This window comes from Peromyscus maniculatus, chromosome X, assembly GCF_049852395.1.
Source record: "Peromyscus maniculatus bairdii isolate BWxNUB_F1_BW_parent chromosome X, HU_Pman_BW_mat_3.1, whole genome shotgun sequence".
Classification (NCBI taxonomy): Eukaryota; Metazoa; Chordata; class Mammalia; order Rodentia; family Cricetidae; genus Peromyscus; species Peromyscus maniculatus.
The window spans coordinates 129,738,560-129,760,486 of NC_134875.1; the positions used below are offsets into that span (position 1 = coordinate 129,738,560).

A 21,927-nucleotide genomic window follows, 5' to 3' on the forward strand; every position below is an offset into this window, starting at 1 on the left:
TTTGCTTTAGGGCATGCCATCTGTTTGCTCTCAATTCTCTTCAAATGTTAACATTAGGAGTGAGCTAATTCCCGTTCCAGTAGCCATTGAGAACTGCTACAGTCAACCTAATAAATTCAAAGTAACCCTTTTGCCATCCAATGTTTGCTCACTTACACCCTCTCCCTGCCCCTGCCCCTGCCTCTATCCAAGTGGGCCTTCCACCTCTTCCCCAACAGGTGCAGGCTCAGTCAACTCACTCTTCCCTGCCCCCACTCTAAATTAGAACGTTTAAACTCCTTGAAGAAGCAAGAAATAAAAGACCTACTATATAACATGCAGAATCCAGAGAAGAGTACCAGGGTCCTGTTCTAGACCATGTGTTTTCAAAAAGTGGTCAGATAAACTATTTTTTCCTTCCATGAATTCCTCTTATAAGGGGAAAAAAGTGGTAGGAAAACACTGATATTGGTAAATTTTTCATTCAGACTGATATTGGTTTTTGTTGTTTGTTTGTTTGTTTGTTTGTTTGTTTGTTTGAGAGACTGGGCTTCTCTGTGTAGCCCTGGCTGTCCTGGGACTCACTTTGTAGACCAGGCTGCCCTTGAATTCACAGAGACCCACCTCCCTCTGCCTCCCAAGTGCTGGGCCATCGCCCATCCGATATTGCTTTTTTACTTTCAGGTTTCAAGTAGGAAAAAAAACCTTCATTTTATAAAACCAGTTTTCTATAATGTTGTTGTTTTAAATCTAGGACGTGTTGGAACACCTCATTTTATGGCCCCAGAAGTAGTCAAGAGAGAGCCTTACGGAAAGCCTGTCGATGTCTGGGGCTGTGGCGTGATCCTTTTCATCCTGCTCAGTGGCTGTTTGCCTTTCTACGGAACCAAGGAAAGATTGTTTGAAGGCATTATTAAAGGAAAATATAAGGTAATGGATTATGGTTTTTATTTTCCACTCAGATTTAAAAGACCCCAAAAGGTGTTGTTTTAAAGCTACTGTCTGTCTTTGCTCACCACCTGACTGCCACCTAGGTACCCACCCCACCATAGCAAAGATCTGTGTTGACATCAGGGACCCAGCAGTCTTGTGGAGCACAGTGGGATCTGAATAAGTTTGAGTCACCATGAGTTGAACTCAATGAGAAGCAGACTTCTTCTATGGGCCTTTTTTATAGAGTTAAGAAAAGGCCTTTATTCTTAAAGCTTTTTTCTTAATTTATAATATTCAAATGGAAATTTCACTCAGGTACTTTAAGTCATTTCTTATCCTAGTTTTAAATTTCCACCAATATAGCAAAAAAAAAGTCAGAGTAAACTGACATGTGAACATCACAACCATGTTTCATGATAACAATTCGGAGGTATTTTCTCTAAAGAATTTCTTTTTATTACTTTAATTTTGTGTATGTGTCTGCATGTGAATGCAGGTGCCTGCAGAGGCCAGAGAGGTGTTGAATCCCCTGGAGCTAGAGTTACAGGCAGTGATGAGCCACCAGTGGAGATGCTCTCACCCAAACTCAGGTCCTCCAGAAGAGCTAAGCCGTCTCTTCAGCCCCAGTTTAGAGACATTTTGATATGACTTAAACATTCACATTCTGGAGCTACTATGCATTGAAAGCCTCAGATATTATCATTGCCCTGTAACTACCAGATTACTGCTTTTATTATTTATAAAAAAATAATGCTATTACTGACATTGTGGAGGGCTAGATCAAAAAAGACCTAAGGAGTCTCCGAAATACGTAAGCCGAAAGCCCCTTCACAGTCCCAATTCTCCCTACATTTCTAGCCATATTCCAACACATGTAGCTGGTAGGATCTGAAACTGTGAGCGTCTGTATGCCTCTGGTCAAGGCACTGAAGCTTGTATTTTCTATTCAGCTGAATCAATTGCTTCATTTTGTGCCATGCCTGGTAACATAAGACCAAATACAAGTTTATGTAACACTAGACTCCCAAACTGAGGCCACTAACATTTTCTTTTCATTTTGTCAGTAATGTCATAATTTTTAAAGATTTGTTTGATTTTTAATTATGTGTATGTATGAGTTTGGGGGGGGGGTGGAGTATGTGCACCAGAGAGCAAGTGTCAGTGAAGGCCAGAGACATCAGTTCTCAGCCACTGGAGCTGCAGGTGGCTGTTAGGAGCCTCATGTGGAAGCTGGGAATTGAGTGCAGGTTCTCGGCAACAGCAATACTCACTCTTAACAGTTCAGTCATCTTTCTAGCCCATAATGTGGAAAAGTAGTTTCAGAGTCGCAACCTCATCCTTTAAACTATAATGAAAGCACATGGAGGTGAAAATAGTGAATAATTTCGTTTGTTTGCCTGTGCACTGTCAGCTCATAAGAGCAAACAGTATCCTTCTGAAACAGAAAGAAGTTGTAAATACATCTTTTTCTGCTTCTCTTAGATTCAATTGCCCACTAGTAAATAAAGCACTACTTTCAAGGTAACTGAATACTCTAGGAGGTTGCTTATTAGCCGTTGCTCTCCTGTCCTTGGAGATTGTAAGCACTTGTCAGAAATACATAGACTGGGCTTTCTGGTTGAATGAAATTATAGAAGAAACTCAGTTGAAAATGCACCAAGGGCCAGGCATGGTGGTGATGCTTTTAACCCCAGCACTTGGGAGTCTGAGGCAAGAGGAACTCTATGAGTTTGAGGCTAGCCTCGTCTGCATAGAAAGCTCCAGACTAGCCAAGGCTATATGAAGCAAGTACCAGGTTAATAAGAATAACAGCAATGATAGCAGCTGAGACACAGCACTTCATATGCACCCAGAACTGCCCTGGGCACTTCACTAAATCTTCTCAGCAGTTGATGGCGTACTTACCATATAATAAAATCTCCCACCTGCCTTTTTGAGTTATAAGCATTTGCTAATAATAGAATTCTTCCTTTGTATTTGTTCAGTTGCTAACTTCCTCGTTTCCAAGGCAATGCGCTTCATTCCAACAGTGTCTGGTATTTGACTTTGTCTATTTTTAAAGCATGAATACCTATTTTTATGCCTTGGTAAGAAATTTGTACTTTTTATACTGTCCAAAAATTAAGTTATTTTAAAGTTTCCTATTCCTAGCGAATGGTGGCAATATTATAGGAAGTGATAAGGTAGCAGCTATACCATAATTTCTGTACCAAGGTATAGAAATAAGTATTCAATGCTTTAAATACTTGAAGCTTTGCACCTTACAGTGTATTTCCCACTTATTTGGCTAATCTCACTTCTTGTTTGTCTTCAAGGCTTCTTTTACAAAGGGCCCAGGTTTTCATCAGCAGTTTAAAGTATAGGTCCATTTCCGCCACCTCTGTGAACTTCATGGACCTTGTCATTATTTTTTTACATGCTGTGATACGACTCTATCAATATGCACTGCTGCTTCTTTAGTATGGAAATAATCGATCACACAAGGATAGGGCAGAGCCCTCAGCTTCAATAAGCAATACATTGCAATCTTATTCTGCATCTCACAGACTTTTAGGTTATTCCAAAACATCTCAAAAACAAAAATCACTTTGACATCCTGATGGTACTTAGCAAAAGAAGCAGTAAAGCCCTGATCTTGGACATCTGTAAGAAAAACTCGATGACATCTTCTAAGTGTGGTATGGCTCGGTTGGGAGCTGCTCCTGCTCTTCAGAATGAGGCTTAGACCTCATTCTCATGTACTGACTTGCTTGATCCTTTTTTCTATTTTCTTATTAAATTTTGGCTAGTATACAAAACAGTGGGTTTCCATATGAGATTTTTGTACATATAAATTTGCTCACATTTGCTCCTCCATTACCCACCCTTTCCCCCCCCCTCCTCCCTCCTCTGGTCCCCTTCCTCCTAGTAGCCCCCCTTCTGCTTTCCTGGCATGTCTGTGTTTTAAATCTAGCTTCTGTGTAGGAGAGAAAACACTCAGGATTTGTCCTTCTCCCCACATGCCATCACTCTGCCCTTACTTGCTCTTTTAAGGTAGATGTCAGAGAATACTATTAACTGGAATACATGCTAGCATTTCAAAGAAATGCCTGTTTTCTAACCCAGTTGTTTTGCCCCGATAACTCAGTTTTATCTAATTTTGCCAGCTGAAGGACTGTGTTGTCAGTGCCAGATGTCCTCATAAAAAGAGCAGGGAGTTACCATTCCAAACCATTTCTTCAAAATTCATAGCCACCACTTTCAGATCTTTTCATTTGCCAAGAAAAAAAAATCAGATTTTGAAGATCACATGAGCCCCAAGAAAGGGAAGAAGGGTGTCTTAGTTTTCAACTACTGTGATGAAATACCATGACCATCAGCAAGTTGTGGGGGAAAGGGTTTATTTGCCTTTCAGGTTACAGTCCATCAGTGGGGGGAAGCCAACACAGGAACTTGGAGGCAGGAAGTGAAGCAGACACCATGGAGGAATGTTGCTTATGGGCTTGTGTCACGTGGCTTGCTCAGTCTGCTTTTTTATACAACTCAGGACCATGGAATGTGGCCTGGGCCCTCCCCTCCCACATCAATCATTAATCAAGAAAATCCCTACAGACTTACCTACAGCTAATCTGATGGAGGCATTTTCTCAATTGAGCTTCCCCTTCCCAAATAACTCTAGTCTGTGTCAAGTTGGGGAGGGGGAGGGGGGAACAGCAAGGGAGCATAACCATCTAGGTCCTGCCTAATTAGTCACCACTTTCAAGCATGGACATTGACCACAATTCCAGTAGGACGACAATATTGAGGCAGTCTTATGACAGTTATGTCACAAAATTCAACAAATGAAAATGGTTGCTTTTGTAATTTTGCCTATAAGAAGAGGAATATAGAACATCCTTCAATTGTAAGAGCTCTCCCTAGCATGAAGATGCTTTTCCCTCCCCATCTGTAAGTTCAAAGCCTCATCTGAGCCAAAGCTTGGTATCTATTGCTAGCCCTTGGCCAAATTGGAGTGATTCCTTTATGCTATGATGCAAGTACTGTGATTTCATTTGGCTTTAAATCGCTGTATTCATTCTCCATCATTTTCTCTTAAGAGGTGCCATAAATCTCTACTGGTTAAGGCCAGCACACTGAGCCAGAGATGTAGCTCCTTAGCAAAGCACTTGGCCTTGCATGTGTGAGGACCAGGGTTGTGTCTCCCACACTGAAAAACAACAGCAACAGTTACAAAAGCTGCAATACTACATGAAGCACCTGGCATCAAGCAGCTTCCATATGGTCATTCGATCAGGCAACTTCCTGGTGTTGAACTGGGAATAAGATCTACCTCCGTCACTACCTCCTGTTCCCACTTCCCTTCCCAACTCCAAGCTCTGAGCATGTTCCTTGAATGTTTTTCTCATTGCTGGGCTTAGACATATCCCCTTCCCCAGGAGCCTTCCAGCTTTTGCCTCAAAGGTTCACAGCCATTATCAGAAGACTTTTGGAAAACTCGTAATTCTTACTGTTTGGTTTTATTCAATTTTACCACATGAATTGGTTGTCTCATCTCTAAAAGAAAGAAGTGACTTCACTGAATAGAGTATACTAGTGGAATTGGCTATTTTGCAGGGTTATGATGATAGTATTTTTCCTTAGATTTTGAATACTGTGATCATAATATCCAATTAATGAATCTTCATAGCTTCACAATTAATGTTGCTCCCAATTTTGTTGTAGGGCTTATGTACGCATCTTTCTTTTCTTCTTCTTCTTCTTCTTCTTCTTCTTCTTCTTCTTCTTCTTCTTCTTCTTCTTCTTCTTCTTCTTCTTCTTCTTCTCTCCTCTCTCTCTCTCTCTCTCTCTCTCTCTCTCTCTCTCTCTCTCTCTCTCTCTCTCTCTCTCTCTCACTCTCTCTCTCAGAATTTCTATCCAACCTAGGCTGACCTTAAACTCACAATTCCCTTGCCTTAGCCTCCCAGTTGCTAAGATTGTAGTGGTGAATACCACACTCAGCACCTGATCCCAGTATTTGCAGACATCGCTTTTAAAACTTTATTTAGCCGGTGTGGTGGGACAGATCTGTAATGCCTGTGCTCAAGAGCCTATGGAAAAAGCAACTAGAAGTTCAAGGTCAGCCCAGGCTACAGAGTGAGTTCTGGTCCATCCTGGGCTTAGGGAAACCTTATCTCAAAAAAAAAGAATCTTTCTTTGATTCTTTTCATTTCAAATTTATTTCAGTACTTTGTAGATCAATGTATTGTACCCTTTTTAGATCAAAATCAAAACTAGAAACCAGAATAATGGGCATTCTACCTTTTAAATATTGAAAATATTACAATGTAGCAGCCCCAGCAGAATAATAGCTGATACAAACCCTCATATAATGGAGAAAAAAATCACAAAGCATTGCATATGCTTTCTTCTTCCTCAGAAAACAGGTCTTCCAATCTGTTATTTGTTCTGAGATGTTACATTGAAATAGTATAGATTAGCTGGGCGGTGGTGGCGCACGCCTTTAATCCTAGCACTCGGGAGGCAAAGCCAGGCGGATCTCTGTGAGTTGGAGGCCAGCCTGGGCTACCAAGTGAGTTCCAGGAAAGGCGCAAAGCTACACAGAGAAACCCTGTCTCAAAAAACCAAAAAAAAAAAAAAAAAAAGAAAGAAAAAGAAATAGTATAGATTATAGAAGAGTAAATAATGATAAGCGTGGACTTCTTGAAGATAACTGTGGCGCTTTCCTTGTTTCCTCCCCAGATGAATCCAAGGCAGTGGAGCCATATCTCTGAAAGTGCCAAAGACCTAGTTCGCCGCATGCTGATGCTGGATCCCGCTGAAAGGATCACTGTTTATGAGGCGCTCAATCACCCATGGCTTAAGGTACCTGCGCTCACGGGTCACCATGCACACTGTGCTTAAAGACTAGCGGCAGCCACAGTGCACCACCCTGGAAGATGATGGACCTTTTCTCTCTTGGCTTGTTTCTCAGCCTTTCCTTCAGTTTTGTCCATCTTGCTTGCTGCCTTGCACCCTGTCAGAGACATGTAAGATGTTCAGCTGTTGGACAGGGCACAAAAGCAGGTTAAGACAGAATCTGTGAGTGAAGACGGGCTGTTGTCTGGCAACACATGTACCAAAGATGAAAAGGAACAGCTGAAGTGACCATGTTATCTCACATTAGCTTTATTGTGGGTGCAGCTCTGTACTCTGTAGGACTTCACTGGTTTTCAGTAGGCACCAGGTATAGATTCACTGTTCTAGGGGGAAGATACATTTCAAGTGTTTTTGTATCCCATTTTTCTGGGTTAAGGAAAATCATATCTTAAGACATCAGAAAATGGTATTGTTTCATTAAAACATTGTGCTGTAATTCCAGGAAATTCTTGCTTTATAAGGAAGAATACATCCTCAGAGAGGTTCAGAATTTTGCCCTCAGTCACAGACGTTGTCACTGCTAGAAGCAAGACTTTATTTAGTTCAGCCTACCCCAGCCCATCATTCATGTTCTATGTCCTGTCCCTGTCCCTCTCACTAATTAGATGGCATTGGTCCAGCCACTTCCTTCTTTCCCACATTATCAGGTTTCTGGACCTTTGGGGTCTGATGTGTTATGATTTGTTTTTATTGTTTACATTCACATGTATGTATGCACATCTGCCTTCTCTTGCTCCTACAAACATTTCCAGCTTCTGCCCCCAATCCTTGGTTCACTCAATTGCAAAACTAATAAGAATTATATGTACCCATTTCTCCAATTTCTGCCATACCTTTCTCTTGAACTCATACCAGTCAGGATCTCACTGCTGCCAACCCCACTAAAACAGCTCTTATTGGCAATGGGTATGGCTCAGTAGAGTTCTTGCCTAGCATGGGCAAGGCCCTTAGTTTGAAGTCCAGAATCTCAAAAACTCAAAAGAAAAACAGCTCTTGTCTAGTCACTACTAACCTTCACATTGCTAAGTCTAATGCTCAGATCCCAGGGCCAGACCTTATTGGTCTGTTGACAAAGTTCCATGTCCTGGAACTTTTCTTCCCTTGGCTCCCAGGGTATCTGCCCTCTGTTTCCCTTCTGCTTGTCTGGCTGTGTCTCCTCAGATCTTGCTGATTTGTCCTCGTTTCCTTCCCTACCATATCACATGGCTGTGCCACTGACTGGCCTCCGTCCTTGCTCCTCGTCTTCTTCTGCATCTCACTGTATACCTGGAAGACCTCCTTGAGTTTTACTGCCTTTAAGTGTCTTTACATGATGAGGCCTGAATCTAGGCCCCTCTCCTGAAGTATTCTTCCTTGACCTGCTATCTAACTGGGTTTCCTGATACTTTTCTGATTTTACCCTGTCCTAGTCTCCTGAGCCTCGGTTTCTATAATTCTGGTCTCCTTGCTGACCCTCAGACCACAGATACATCATTGCCTCAACTCTCCTGTATTAGTCATACCCTTTGCCTAGAATATTCTTCCTTAGGTCACTTTGGGGTTTGTTCCTCACCATCTTCAGATCCTTATTTAGATACCAGTTGCTTGGTAAAATCTTTCCTGGCTACTATTGTACCGTGCTGCTTCCTCCAAGCTTATGCAAGATACTAAGATATATAAAAATATTGATTAATATGTATTCCTGGTGATGATGACATGGAATAATATTATAGGGCAATTTTGGCATTTCAGTGAATCTTGATTCTCCTTGGAAATATTACTTCTTCACTGAGGGTTATTATTCAACGATAGAGCACTTTCCTAGCATGCATAAAATCCCGAGTATAGTCCCAGTAACATTAAAAAGAATATTACTTTTGAAATATGTATTCAACCTTTTGATATTTTAATACTAATATTTCTGATTTTCCTAGCAAAGAATCAATTCTTTAATATTTTTTTACTTTCTTAGTATTTTTCTTCCTGATATAAAATGAACACCTTAGAAGATTCCTACTCTTTCTTTGCTTCTCTTGTTTTTTCCAATGAAGATCTTTTGTCATTTAGAAGTTACTTTTAATGCCAAATAAGGACAATAGTCATTTTTAAGATGCTTTAAAAAAGCGTCTTAGCATTATACAGTTACAGCGACTTTCTTTATCAAAGCTTATCTTGGTTAATAACATATTTCTTTCTGGAAATTCTTGTCTCTACCAATGATTATAGTTCTCATCTTAAGTAGTCTGAGCTCCATACAAAATGGATTTCTGGCTCCAAAATGTTTTAAAATGTCAGTAACATAAAAGGAAAAATCTGAAAAGCTAAACTCAGAGTCACTTGCCATGTTTGAACTACTGGTTATTCTCATGGCTTATGTGTCATCTGGAGATAAAGAAGTCCATTAGTGAGGAGCTCATCTATCTGGAAGGAACAACTTTATCTTACATTTAGCCCTTGTTCATGTACATATGTGTCTCATTACAGTGGGTGTAAGTTATGTTCGTTTAGGATGGCTAAAATGTAAGCCAGGGCTTAAGGAAAATGCCCTCAATAAGTACAAAGTAAAGAAAAGAATGATGAAAATTCTTGTAATAAAGGGTGTCCAAAGTCAAAAGTATCATTGTTTTGAGTCAAAAATAAGAGCAAAAGAATTATTTCTTTAGTTTAAAAAAAAAAAAAAAAACGGTCTTTCTTATTTATTCCATGTGGACAAAGAATCTGAGTATTAAACCAAGTAACATATGAATGCCTTATAGTTGTTGACTTGCACCTGTTTAATATCTTTATATATCTGATTAATGATACTTGCAATGAATATCCATCCCAACAACTGTAGGATTAAGTACAGACAGAGTTCAGGGTCACGGCTGTAGTGAACTTCCTAGTCTGAAAGGAAGACAGAGCCAGGCTGTGAAATAGCCCAAGGTTCTATCCTGCACAGATATCCTCTTCTCCATTGGGCTTTTCTCAGGGATCATTTGGTCAGTGTTATTTGTCCTTTGACTTTTTGGGCTGCAGCCTTATACCTAGGCTAGGATATGTCAGGAATCAAAGCTGAAGTAAAAGAGGATAAAGAAAATAGCAGCAATATCAGCCTAAGCTTTCTCCTGCAAGCCTGGATCCCTAGAACATCTACCTGCCTTTCTCCAGCTTTCAGTCTTCTAGCCATTCCATCAGGTAACCTGCCCGGGGTTTTACGCAGCAGAAGCATGTGATGAAATGTGCTCTCTCTGTCTCACCACTCTCCGCTAGGCAGTCATTTTATTTTCCTGATTGCCAATACCTAACACTCCAGGGAATGTGTTTATGCTATTAGGTAGGAAGTGTTTTCAAAATCAACTCTAAACTCCATTTGTTGCCATGTATTCAAACAAGACATGCATCTTTCAAGGTGCTTGCCCTAGTCTTCCCAGTACAGTTGGACTCAGACTTCAGTTTCTTGTGCTCAAAATTGTGGTGCGTAATGGTGTCCTCTTCCTCAAACTACCCATGTTCAGCCTGTCAGAGCATTCTGTTCTACCTGCAAAATGTATGCAGAACTAAAAGCTTCTATTATTTGAGAGACAGTATTAAGAAAATGAAAAACAAACTGTAAACTGAGAATAAATCCTTCCAAATTATGTATCCGATAAAGATCTTAATCTAAAGAATGTAACAAATTCTCAAAACTCCATAAGAAAGCATAAAATCTAATATAAAATGGGAAAAAACCTTGAGCAGACTTTTTTACAAAGATACACTGATGCCTGGTAAGCACAGTCAAAGCTCCTCAACATTATTAGTCATTAGGGGAATCTAAATAATGCCACAGTGAAATCCCTGTACACTTGTGTTAGAATGGCTAAAACAAAAATTATTGGGGCTGGACAGAAAGTTCAGAAGTTAAGAGCACTGGCTGCTCTTCCAGATGGCTCAGGTTCAATTCCCAGCACTCACATGGTGGCTCACGGTGATCTGTAACTCCAGTTCCAGAGAATCTGATGCCATCTTCTGGCCTCCACAGACACTGCACACACATCATGCATACACAAACATGTAGGCAAAACACTCATACATGTTAAATAAATATAAACAAAAAATGAATAATGACTAACCACACCTAGTGTTGACAAAGATATAGAGCAACTGGAACTCATGCTGTTACTGGGAACGTAAAGGGTACATTTGACCACCTCTTAAAACATTAAACAGCCCAGTCACATGGCCAGCCATTCTGTCTCTTCCTTAGAGAAATTAGGTGTATATTCATACAGTGGCTGAGTTTCCTATGTAAGGTGTTTTACATTTATTTATTTATTTATTTATTTATTTATTTATTTATTTATTTATTTATTTATTTGGATGGTGTGCCATGACACACGTTGGAGGGAGGGGTCAGAGGATACTTCTGGCGTGGATTCTCGATTTCTTCCATGTGGGTTCTGGGGATCAAACTCAAGTCATGAGGCTTGGCAGCAAGCACCTGTGTCCCTGCCCTCTCATAATAAAGCCAGCCTCGCCTGCCTCGTCCTCATCATCCCTCCCATCTGATCTGTCTCCACTGTCCCGTCACTGCATTCTCTCTGCATGTATTCATCTGCTTGCTCTTTATCAGGATTTCCACACATTCTCACTCCTTAAACTTTGGTGCTGGTTACTTGCTCTATTTCGACCACTCTCTCAGTAAATAATACCCCAACCTTTGTTAATTGTTTGCTTAATGCCTGCCATTCTGGCTAGTTCTGGCTTGAATTTCTCAAATGACGAGTGAGGTTGAGCATTTTTTTCATAATATTTATTGACCATATTTATTTATCTTTGGGAATCTGTTCATTTCATTAGCCCATTTGTTGAGTTGCTGTTTCTTAATTCTTGTTAATCCTTTATTTATTTCAGATACTACTTCTCTGTCAGCTGTCTGGCCAGCAAAGATTTGTCTCCCATTCTGTAGGCTGCCTTTTCAGTCAGTTGACAGTTTCCTTTGCTGTACAGAAGCCTTTTAATAGCATGAGGTCCCATTTGTTAGTTGTTGACCTTATTTCCTAAGTGACCAGATTCCTATTGAGAAAAACCTTCCCTATGCCTATATTTTCAAGTATTTTCCCTATTTTCTCCTCTAATGGTTTCAGAATTTCAGGTCTTACATTAAGGTCTTTTGGTTTTTCCAGAGAGGATTTCTCTGTGTAGCTTTGGAGCCTGTCCTGGAACTCATTCTGTAGACCAGGCTGGCCTCGAACTCACAGAGATAGATCCTCCTGCCTCTGCTTTCCTGAGTGCTGGGATTAAAGGCATGTGCCACCACTGCCACACACATTAAGGTCTTTTACTCATTTGGAGTTGACTTTTGTGCAGAGTGAAAGATAGGAATCTACTTTCATTTTTCTAAAATAAAATTCTAATTTGCTCTTTTGGAATTCTAAAAGGCTGCTACAAAGGAAATGATTTCTTTCTGGGCAAGAGCTGAAGCAGACCCTGCGTGGGGGAAGTGGCTGAGTTAGATGTTCAGTTATTCCGGACAGTGCCGAATGCTGAGTCAGTATAGACTTCATTTTTTAGTGCGCATTTTACCTGACAGTTGATGATGAAGACAACCTCAGTGCAATGATATATGGATGTGGGAAAATGTCATAATGAAATCTGTTATTTCGCATGCTAGCTAAAAAAAAAATTAAGTAGAAAAAGGCAGCTTCATACTTTCACAACCATTATAACTTTAGCCACATGTCTAAAAATTAAATAATCTATTACTTTAGTCCTTTATTCTTGCTAGAAATACTATTTAGCCATCAATTTTACTGTTTATAGCCCTTGTTTCAGAATGTGCATCAGTATATGGAATAAAATAACCTATTTCCTAAAGTTAAATCTAAACTTCACACTTAAAACTTGACCTTCATAATTTCTGTTAAGCTTCTTCACTTTTTTCAGTGGTTGTATATGATCATAATCTTCTTTTATAGGAGCGGGATCGTTATGCCTACAAAATTCATCTTCCAGAAACAGTGGAACAGCTGCGGAAATTCAATGCGAGGAGGAAACTAAAGGTAAATTTGAAAAACCACCAAAAAGCCTACTAGATGGGGTTAGTGGTCATGCCTTTGTTCTGCTTTGTTCCCTACAGACACATCCTCATTGTCAGCCATTATTTTTGCCGCAACTAAATTATTTCTAAAAATTGTTGCCATTTCAGTAAATGTTAAGTTAATGTTTCAGTCGGAATCAAAACAAAATTTAGCAACTAGAAGGCACATTATATTTTTGATTTGTTTTGTCTTTAAAATTCATAACAGAGGTATGGTTACATTATGAATCTAAGCTTCGTTTTTTCAAACATAAATATTTTGACAGAAAATATAACATGACATATAGCTATAATCCCGCCACTGAAACAAACTGAGGCAGGAGGTTCATGAGTTTCAGGCTAGCCTGGACTACATAATCAGACACTGCTTCAAAATGTTAAACTAACCATGATAATAAGACCTTAAATTTTTAAGTGTGATTTTAGTTCACTGGAAACTGCAGCTGGGTTAACACTGGATCCAGAGTTGAACAATCATCATAAAGCAATAAATGAAAGCCCCACTACCATAATCTATAAGAAAATGTTTGCAGATCGCCTGCTGTCCTTTATTTTTCCTAGTTAGTTTTCTTACCACTCTCCATATCCTCTGCCTCAAACAGTGAAAAGGCAAAATGATAAAGGCCTTCACAGGGAGCATTGTAGTTCAGACCTTTCTGAAAAAGACCCAGCATTTGGTGGTGGAGGTCTGCACTCTGGAAGGAAATGCTGTGGGGCAGCAGCACCAGGCTGCAGAGATGCAGAGGGAATGATTGATGCTTACTTGATCTGGAGTGCCGATTGTGTTGAGTCTGTTCTGTAAGTAAGTGGCTAACTGGATAATGGTCTCTAGTCACGTGACTCCTACCAGCTACAATGCTTCTTGAGTATTTTCAGATGGCCTAAATTATAATACTATTAATTTGTTAATCTTCACCCCTTGAAGATTATGAATGATTTTATATAGAGGTAGATTTTATGTAAATGTTTGGGAAAACCCTCAGGTTATAATAGTACCATGGAAGGCTAAAATGCCCCAAATGGTATCCATTAGCCACATGTACCTATGTGAACTTAAGTTACTTAAAATTTAAAAAGCCAAGTGCCTGTTCCCATTCATACCATCATGATTCAAGTGCTCAGTGGACTAGGAGCTACCGTACTGAACAGCACAGATACAAAACATTCCCACCCTTGTAGGAGATTCTACTGATCGGTGAATGCTGCTGAACAGCAAGAGAACTTTTCACATACCATTATTAACATCAGCATTCTTTTTTAAGCTTTTCTCCTAATTTTCTTGTTGTCAGGAGTTCAAACTGGCTCTTCTCTATCTGCTTTCATAAAATCATTGGCAAGAATAATTTTTAATGATATGCCATCATTGAGCTAGTGCCCAAAGAAGTTTCTTTTTTTTTTAAGACAGGGTTTCTCTGTGTAGCCATGGCTGTCCTGGAACTCACTCTGTAGAGCAGGCTGGCCTCAAACTCACAGAGATCTGCCTGCCTCTGCCTCTTGAGTCTTGGGATTAAAGGCGTGTACCACTACCGCCTGGCCAATGAAGTTTCTTAGGGCTTGACATCTTTGCCTTGACATCTGCCTAAACTGGTATAGCCATCAAATGAAAAACAAGAAAATCTAATCATTCAAAGTAAAATTTGGTCAACTCTTTTGCAGTTAGCTTCCTGTCCAACTGTCCAAAGACATTGTGTCTGTGCTTCTTTCTTAATGTTTCTCTAAATCTCTTTAATCCTTGATCCTGCTTTGGCTTCACATAACATTGTGCTATGCAAGATTGAACCTTCCTTTGCCCAAATACAGAGGTTTCACTCAGGCATGGGTTCACCCATCACAGGAGACATGTTCTTCCCCTGGTGCCACAGAAGCAGACTTAGACCAAAAATAGCCAAACTGGTGACTAAGATTCATTTGGACAGGGCCAAACTATCACAACAAACAGGGATCATGTGGATTTACCACATCCCTTTACAGGCTATTTAAAGTCTCAAGACCAGCCAAGCAACATAGAATTAGGAACGTCAGCCTAATCATTATGGGCTCGTTTTCAGCTTCTGGCAAGGCTGCATTCCTGAGAATTGTCAGCCGCCAGGTTAACACATGCCATGCCTGCCCTCTCAGGGAGCTTATTCTCCTCCTCCTTAGGCCTCTCCTATGAACCTCTAGAACAAAGGTTGTAATTTCCCTGGTTTACAACACCTACCACCCCACAGCTTATTTCCCCAAATGAACAGCTAGGTGCCCACTCATTTTTACCCCAGACACTGATTGAAGTTCCCCCAATGGTGCAGCAGCCTAATTTTTAAGACTACCTTAGATGTAATTAAAAAAGAAAATTTGCTGAAAGCAGATTATTGAATTTTGGTTACGGGTAGCAGAAGTAAGAAGCACATAGCAGTACAGAAGAGCCACTCTTGAGCTGTGATGGGTTGGTGAACGCCCAATCTGACCCTCCCTCATTGGAAGTCTCTGTACCTTGATATGTGTCGTTATCTGTTAAAGTATGCAGAGTGGTAGCTGCTAATTCCTGGGAGTAGTGGATTCAATGAGTTACTGTTACACCAATTAGAAGAATACCAGACTGTGGTAAATGCTCCAAAGATGTTTTTTACTGTTAACTTTGTGCTCTTTGTTAATTTATTATTATTATTATTATTATTATTATTATTATTATTATTATACCTTTGATTTAGTAATCTATAAATGATTGTAATTCCCGAATAAGCATTGTATACAATTTTAGATTCTTACTATTCATTCAACTTTAATATTTTTAGAGCTTTTAGGAACTTTTATTAGTTTTTAGTTATTTATTTTGTGTGCCTGAAGGAAAGGGAACACACATGCCATGCTAGGCATGTGAAGGTTGGAGGACAATTTGTGGGAGTTAGTTTTCTCCTTGCACCATGTGGGTCCTCAGGATTGAACTCAAATATTCAGGCTTGGTGGCAGGCACCTTTGGCCACTGAGCAATCTTGCCAGCCCTTAGGAACTTTAAAAAATGCATAAAACACTGAAATGTTTACTGAATAATCTCTGTTCTTATTTTTCCTCCAAAAAAATTATGCTTAGACTTATGCTATCACTTATTTTGATCACCTTTTTCCTTTACATTATCTACAGGAAGTTCTTATAATTATACTCACTCCCTTGCCACTCACTATTTTCCTCAAGTAAGAGAGCCACCGTGTAACAAGCCACCGTGTAACATGCAAGACCCTTAGGTGCCTAAAGTTTTTCTGTTTTTAATATGCAAACATGTTTCTGATAAAGTATAGTAAATAAATTAGGCACAGTAAGACTAGCAGTAACTCATAGCAATATGCTATTGTAAAGGTCATTTAAAGCATATAAAATATTGACTTCTGGGATTTTCCCTGTCATGTTTTCATACCAAGATTGTAAGTTACTAGAACCAAGGAAGAGGGGAACTACTCTACACTTCTCATGTGAGGCCTTTGGACCAGCAGATAGGCATCACCTAGAACATATTAGAAAGAGAAATAACTGGGTTGTAGTATATTCAGACAAGAAAAGAAAGGCTTCCATTTGGGAAGAAAATAAAATTGGCTTGGTAGATGACATAGTTCCATATTATAGGAAATCCTAAGAAATTCACTAGAAAGAACAAGTTCATAACAAGTATAGGTTATGAATCAGTACAAAAGTGAAATATATATATATATATATATATATATATATATATATATATATACATGTGTGTGTCTACACAAATATATGAGCAATGAACAGTCTTAAGAAGAAGTTAAGAAGCATGTCTATTCACTACAGCATAACAATGAAATGTTCAGAAATAAATCCAACAAAAGAAATACAAGGTGTGTAAACTACTATTCCTGGGAGAAAGTAAGACTGAGTAAAGGGAGATGTACTGCTGATGTGTCAGAAGACTGTGTTATGTAGGCTGTGAAGAGGAGCTGTGCTCTGAAGTGTGGACTCCTTAAGTGATATGTTAGCTGCTGTCTCATTGCTGCAACAGAACCCCCTGACCAAACAGCTTCAGGAAAGCTGGGTTTACCTTGGCGTGCTGTTGGAGTGTGTGGGGACATGCCAGCAAGTGTGTGAGGAAAGGAGTCGTGCTGGGTCCACAGTCCGGAAGACAAGAGATGAGCGTTAGTACTCAGCTGCCTTGCTCTTCAGTCAAGGGCTGGTGCTGGCCACAGTTAGGGAGGCTCTCCCTCCTCAGCTAATCCTCTCTAGAAACACTCGTAGACTTCCCCAGTTCTGGTGTCCTTGGTGACTCCAAGTCCAGCCAAGTTGACAGTGGAAATTAAACGTCACGAGAGGGGATGCTGCTTTCCATCTTGGGCATAAGTCTAAGCATAATTATAAACAAAGGGATGTCTTTGACATGTGAGCTTGTCAGTCTAGGGACAAGCTCCACAGGGTATCTGTTCTGAAAGTTATCCCCTTTGCTTCAGGAATTATTTTGACCCCTAGAAAGCATATTTCTCTATAATGAAACAAAATACATTATATATGCATTATGAAATTTTCAAACAGTTAAAAAATGTTTCATAAATTTAAAAGAAGCCTTACATCAAAATGGTATGTTTTGGGATAAAATATTTTGATCCCTTTCACTATCACTATTGACTTTTGTGTAAGCAGAAATTATCTGTCTATTATCACAATTTTAATTTCAATGTGTTTTCTGTTTAGCATAATATAATGGGACATAAATATAGGGTTTGGCCTTTAAAGGAAAAAATTTATCTAAATAGAAGCACTATTCGATATTTGAGTGAATTTACTGCAATCAATTTAGGAAATGATGGTTTGAGTCAAGTATGGTGCCACATACCTATAATTCCAGCACTGAGGAAGCTGAGTCAGGAAGGTTTCAATACCAGCCTGGGATATCTAGCCACACTCTCTTTTAAAAGCCTCTCTCCAATAGCTAGCTATAGTGAGTTGAAACCAAGCAGTTCAATTAAGAGGATCAAACCATACTCTTAATAGAAAGGAAGACCCTCCCCTCAAGGAGGCACACATGAACTCTCAGCAACTGTAATTGCCTTCAAGAAGTCTGCACAAGATGGAGCCCTTAGGGCTGGAGAGATGGCTCAGCGGTTAAGAGCATCTGGCTGCTCTTCCAGAGGTCCTGAGTTCTATTCCCAGCACCCACATGGTGGCTCCCAACTATCTGTAATGAGATCTGGTGCCCTCTTCTGCTCTGCAGGGATATGTGCAGACAGAACACTGTATACATAATAAATAAATTAAATCTTTAAAAAAAAAAAAAGAAGGAGCCCTTAAACATTCAGTCATAGATGGGAGAGGGGTTCATGGGACTACACCCCACTCAGAGAAGCTAATGGCAGTCCAGGGTTGCTGGGGAGAAGTCATTATCTTTCTTAGTGTAGTCACGAGTGAGTTAGCCATCTGTGTTCCAGTGGACAGCTCCACACCCATATCTATGCAGGCAGCTGTGGTTAAGCCCAGTGAGGTCACCAAGTAAAAACAGACAGAAAATGAAAAAACAAGAAAGTAGGATGAGAGCAGTGGGAGGATGCAGGGGGATGGCTGTAACAAAAATATATTAAATCCATGTAGAAACTGTCAAATAACAAATTATTTTAAAAAGGAAAAGAACACAGCAAGGGAGATTTCTGACAACTCTCTATGGCTTTCCTTTATTGGTTTTGCAAATTATGAAAGTATACCTTGCCTCTGCCTGCTTATCAGTCTCCAGCATCCCTGAACTGCATAAGAAAAGGCAGTTTAGGAATGCTGTTTTAGTACTTTAAAAGCAGAAAGTTGCAATTTTATCATGGTTTTTCTTAACAGATTTTGAATAGTCTTAATTTAAAATTCTGTTTCATCCTTAAAACATGCTAAAGTCACCTAGTAAATTTGAAGAACAAGCTTCTTTGTCGAGGTTAAATAAACCAGAAAAATTTTATATAAGGTATCGTTTATATTGCTACACACAACAGGCTGTTCTCTAGCTACAGTGTACTGTGGGAGCTGGGGGTCCGGTCCAGCCTTTGAGGGACATGAAGTTTTATTGAAAATCCGTGCCATATGTTCATTTACATTTGACCAACCCTCTTGTTGCTTTTGTGTGCTTTGATGTCGGAGTTGAGTAGTAGCAAAAGAAACCGTGTACCCTTCAAAGCCTAAAATATTTATGATCTGTCCCTTCACAGAGTAAAAAGAAATCATTGTTAACTCTCAGTCGAGTAGAAACCCTTAAATTAGGAAGAATGGTCAGTGGAGCTCAGTTCTGACCACTGTTGATTACACCTTTAATAATTACAGGTTTCTAAGCCTGCCTGACCTGTTTTCTCACCTATGAAATAAATCTTTTAGAATGGCCCATCACTGAGATTGACTCTCGAAGCATACTAAAATTCTTTGACTCTGAGCTATTTTGAAACTGTTTTCCTATTTCACATAATTGCCTTGCATTGGATAGTGGAACCATGTATGGTCACTGAGCTGAGAAAACTAAATAGACCAAACCGCTAGCCATGGGCCAGAAAAACTAGGAACTTACTGTCTCACAGCAATTTTTCTCTCAGGCTCTTTTAAGTACTGGTGTAGTATTTGTTTATAAGATCTTCAGCTACAGAAGTAGTTGGGAAAAGCCTTAAAACCTAACAGTAACATACCAAGAAACTCGGTTAACTTCACTTGGAAATAAAACATCTCTACAATTCTGATTTGGGTGTGTGGGAAATATGATTTGATGCATAAAACTTCCATTCCAGCCAGCTTTTAGGGAACATGTGTAATATGCAAAGTGAAATAAGATCCTTCTGTAGCTGTGAGAGTGGGATAGCTGGCCACGCTCCCCTTGTTTGCCATGTGGTGGTGAGGGCAAGGGAAAGATGCCTGCTGCCTGTGGTGGGCAAGGGAGCTAACCTCCCCCTTCCCAACTGCAGCACTCATGGACCCTGCACCTTGCCTGGGCAGTACGATACCCTGTTGGCAGAGGTGTGGGTGAGCCAGCCCCAATGTTGTGAGCATGGGAGAGCTGGCCCCATTACTCATCTGTCATGTGGTGGCATGGGAGGGGGAGAGATGCCCTCGTTCCTCCCCCTGCCCATCAACACTTGAGGCAGATGGGAGAGCTGGCCCTGCTATCGACTGCAGCACCCAGGAGAGTGGTCCCTCCACCTCGCCTGGACAATACAGCAGAGCTGGCCCTGGAGGTGTAGGTGTGGGAGATCAAACCCTGAGGATGCAAAAGCAGGAGAACAGGCCCCGCCCCTTGCTCATCCCTGCTGCAGTGGTGAACTAGCCAGGGTAATGCTAGAGAGCTCACCCTGGCAGTGAGGACAGGGGAGAGCTGGTGGGCTGACCAACCCTGCAACTACAGGCCCAGAACCAGGGTTATGAGTTGGCCCACCCCAACATCCACCCCATCTGTGATCTGCTGGAGCAGGGACCAAGGGTTGGTCCTTCGGACCGAGGGCTGCAGGATGTCAACAAAGGGAAGCAACAGGATGTCCAGGAAGAGTCCCAGTGAGGACTCAGTATCAATGGTGTATAGCAGAGACCAGGGGCCTCGAACCAGACCAGTGATTCTTTTCAATGAATGCCTGCATGTAAAGATGAATGGGTAAAGGGGATCACTGCATGACTCACTGTGTCACACTGTAGCTTCCATGACGAGATTTTCCCTTTCTCTCCCCCCCCCACTTCTTTTTTTCAGTTAAATTTTATTTTGTTTTATTATGGGGGGAGGGAGATAGGTGGGGTCGAGAGGCATGATGTGAAAGGCACAAAGAATAAATTAAAAGAAGGAAGAAAGATTCTTCTGTAGAAAGAACTCAACATTCACTATTTTTTCTATATGGTTGGTATAATTCTGCATTAAAAACCCTATTTTAACCCCATACTAAGGGAAATCTAGGCAGTTGCCTCAAATGGCAATATCAAAAGCACTTGTGTTTTATTTTGTGTGTTTTTCACTTTTTTCATCTTTTTTAGGATGATGATGTTAGTAGTGGTAGCTGCTGCTACTGCTGCTGTTTTGAGACAGGGTCTTGCTATGTAGCCCAGGCTAGCCTGTAACTCCCAGTATTCTTGCCTCAACCACAGGCATGAAACATCATGCCTAACATTGGTTCTTTACTTTCTATAGTCTATTTTTCAATTAAAATTTAGAGAAAAAACTTAACATGACCTCCAAAAAGTGGGCCTTGTGGAAATTCATTGCCACTAACATTTTTATGTATTTACCAACAAATTCCTACACACATGGCAGATTTACCTTTCCTTTCAGAAAAACTCATGAGCTCAACAGTTAAAATTTACATAGAAACTATGATAGACTTAGACCACTTTGGTGATTTGATATTTAAACCACCTAAGTGAACAATTCTACATAGAGCAACAAAGATTTGTACTCATGTTCTACCCATATTTTAGTAGGCTTAGTAATGATTTATACTTCCAGAATGTTCAACAGCTTTCAAAGCACTTTTGTGTACATTAAGACTTTTGGCAATTCTATACAGTAAAGTAAGGTACGTCCCCTTTCATATTCTCCATTTACAGATAAGAAAACCTAGAGAAGCGGTGAAGAGATAGAGAGCTCGGTCAGAACAGTGCTTCCTACACCAGCACAATAACCTGACTTTCATCCCTAGCACCCACATAAGAACATACCCTCCCAGCCCTGAGGCAGAGGCAAGAGGATGCCTACAGCCTGCGGACTAGTCTAATCAGCAAGCCCCTGTTCGCAGTGAGAGACTCTATCTCAAAAAACAAAGTGATGGCTCCTGAGGAATGACACCTAGGTCTGGCCTGTGGCCTTCACATGCACACATGTGCACACACATCCACATAAACATGCACATAGATGCACATGTAACAACAAGAAAACCTAGAGTGCTTTAATGATCTACTCAAGCAAGGTTGCAGAGCTAGAACTGGGCAGAGCTAGAGAGCAAGCATGGCAGCTTAGGGATTTTCCTAGTACTAAAACAGTAGCTCCCAGTGCTGTCCCACACAGTAGTCCTAAAAGATGCCAGGCACTCGGTATGGCAGTGCTTCTCTACTAGGGTTCAGTGGGTCCTCTCTGTGGCTTCCAGGATCCACACATAACC

The 21,927-nt window shown here is 40.4% G+C and overlaps 1 protein-coding gene across 20 annotated transcripts in view; it reads left to right on the top strand.

Moving 5' to 3' along the window:
* Cask (calcium/calmodulin dependent serine protein kinase) overlaps positions 1-21,927 on the top strand; it is a 332,948-nt gene that overhangs the window by 220,196 nt on the left and 90,825 nt on the right. For all 20 annotated transcript variants that reach the window (XM_076561547.1, XM_015995775.3, XM_015995781.3 and 17 more), the window contains exons 7-9: positions 734-909; positions 6,631-6,753; positions 12,726-12,809. In XM_076561547.1, coding sequence (XP_076417662.1) covers positions 734-909; positions 6,631-6,753; positions 12,726-12,809 — 383 coding nt within the window. The remainder of the gene's footprint in view (positions 1-733; positions 910-6,630; positions 6,754-12,725; positions 12,810-21,927) is intronic.